General features: G+C 47.2%; 1 protein-coding gene across 1 annotated transcript in view; it reads right to left on the reverse strand.

Annotated features, from left to right (window-relative positions):
• Positions 1–2,294, reverse strand: part of WHRN (whirlin) — a 156,124-nt gene that overhangs the window by 8,467 nt on the left and 145,363 nt on the right. The window contains exon 10 of the mRNA XM_019510287.1: positions 365–436. Within this exon, the coding sequence (XP_019365832.1) occupies positions 365–436 (72 nt within the window). The remainder of the gene's footprint in view (positions 1–364; positions 437–2,294) is intronic.

Below are 2,294 nucleotides of genomic sequence, written 5' to 3' on the forward strand. Positions count from 1 at the left end.
ACAAATGGGTCTTGGTACAAAAAAGGTTGAGAACCACTGCCCTAGAGCACAAAGACAATTAGAGGATGGATCTGGGGTGTTTTCACTCTAGTTACTGGTAGCAGTGGGTGCAATTATACACCTGAATAAAACACTTATACACACAGGCTGAGTCCTTTCTTGAAGTTGTACTATGTTATTTGCTAGCCCCAGCCCCGTTCTGGTAAGTTCCACAAATCGTGACATGGGAAATAATTAGAAACATATGGAGACCAAATGTGATGCTTTCAATCAGCTTTCAGCTTTCCCCGCTCCCCAGCTTTCAGCAGCTACGTCCAGTGGGGGCAGCACTTGCTGGGGAGCGGGGAAAGGCAGGGTATCTTACCAGGGAAATGTCTGGCAGGGCATTGATGCTGCTCTGGACCCCGTCTCCACTTCCTTCCAGGTCTGATGTATTCTAGAAGCACAGTGGAAAGGAAGAGAGTCTGGTCACTGCGCTGTGCAGTGACTCAAGGCAAAGCAGAGGCACTAGCATGGCAGGGAGCCTGTCAACAGGGCTAAGGGGTGTTTAAAAACCTTTGGTCAGGTGGCAACGGTCTCAGCAAACGGAGGTTTGAATATCAGTGCAGAAGGTTTGTCTATATGAAAAGCTTCTCTTGCATTACAAGAAACACAAACACAACAGACAAGGAAAAGCAAATAGGAATTGTGGCTGAGGGAAACACAGAATGCAAAGCAAAGGAGTGGGTGCAAACAAATGCAAGTGATGTGGGGCATGCATGTCTCTGTATGTGGCCAGCCCTCACTTTCCATTGAGAATCTCACCTTCACTGGGAAGAAATAATTCTGTATCTTTCAACCATATCCACCCTTTCCTTTCCATTACCCCCACGCCATTCCCTGGAGAAACACCATTTCAGAGGCACACCCACTGCAGCCCCAAGTCCCTGGTGCCTTTGATCCCCTTCCTGTGCTCAGCCAAGCCACTTGAAGGAGTGATCCAATCACATTTTCACCTTCTTAGGCAGGGAGGACTTCTGTTCTTTGTGAATATTGAAAGAGTTAAATGCAGATCCCCCTGAAAACCTCCCTGACACCAAATCAGCTCAGATAGTCTCAGATGCGAAAGAATGCCAGATGTTTCTTTTTCCTTTTTTTACCCCCCAATATAATTATAGTCAAAATGTCATTAGAAAATGTCAAAATACAGCCTGGAACATGTCAACACCATCAGCAGAGCCTGAGAAATTAGCAAAAAATTAAATTAGTTTGTCACTCTCACTCTGTAGGGGGGAGGGAGGCTGTCAATCAGGAGGGGGTGGGGAGATGGATATTATCAGCCAGCGGAGACAGGAACCAAGTGATGAATGCGTGGCTCATTAAAGCTGGGAATTTGTGAAAATGTCATTTCCAGGCATGGCAGGAGTGACTCTGTATGGGGACACAGCTGCTAGGGGGTAGTGGAAGGGAGACAGGGGCCTTAACAACACCTGGAATCCAGAACATGGGTGAATCCCCTGGGGTGCCAAGTCCATCCCAGCAAGAGACATAACCTTCTTTCCCAAAGCAAGGCCCATTAGTTTACCACCATTGTTAACTTGAGTAGAGCAGCCCTCCACAGTTAAATATGAATCAGGGCATTAGCACTCTCTTGTGTCTGGATTCTCACTAACCTTGTTGCTTGTGAGTGTGAACTTGGGTCCTACTGCTTAGGAGTTTTATTCAAGTCGCAGGCTGGGAGTGAGGTTCTGGCAACTGTACCCTCTTCTTGTACTCACACGCTTGGAGTTGAATCCTGGCACTAATAGCCTGCAATGTGCAAAGCCCCCATTCCTGGTGAGTGTGACTTGCAAAACCAGTGCTCCTTTCTGTGCAGGAGCCTGTGCTGTCTCAGGTAATGAATGTTCGGCTGACCTCTGTTACATCGACATTGTTTAGCAAAGTCAGCAAAAGTTAAAGATAGAATGACCATATTGGTGTGAACATAACAGGGCTCTTAATATCACCCAGGGGCTCTGTTAAGATGGTGTCTTGTGAATAGAAAGAACGTGGGACTGGAAATCAGAAACTAGGCTTTTGCAGTGTTTGCTACTTTGGTGATGCAATTTGTCACTGACTCCAGGGGGCTGAAAGGAGTAGGCTTTGCTGTCTACCACCCCAGTCATGTTTGGGGACCACGTCATGCATTTTCACTCTCCTGGGCCTTCTGATCCTGATTATACTAAACCAGAGAGAGAGAGAGAGACCCAGCTGACATCCCCATCTCCAGCACCTTCAGAGGAGTCCTGTGTGGAATGGGAGACTCTGGTTCTCTT

The sequence above is a fragment of the Gavialis gangeticus genome, unplaced genomic scaffold (assembly GCF_001723915.1).
Source record: "Gavialis gangeticus isolate Ggan-Ray unplaced genomic scaffold, GavGan_comp1, whole genome shotgun sequence".
NCBI classification, from domain to species: domain Eukaryota; kingdom Metazoa; phylum Chordata; order Crocodylia; family Gavialidae; genus Gavialis; species Gavialis gangeticus.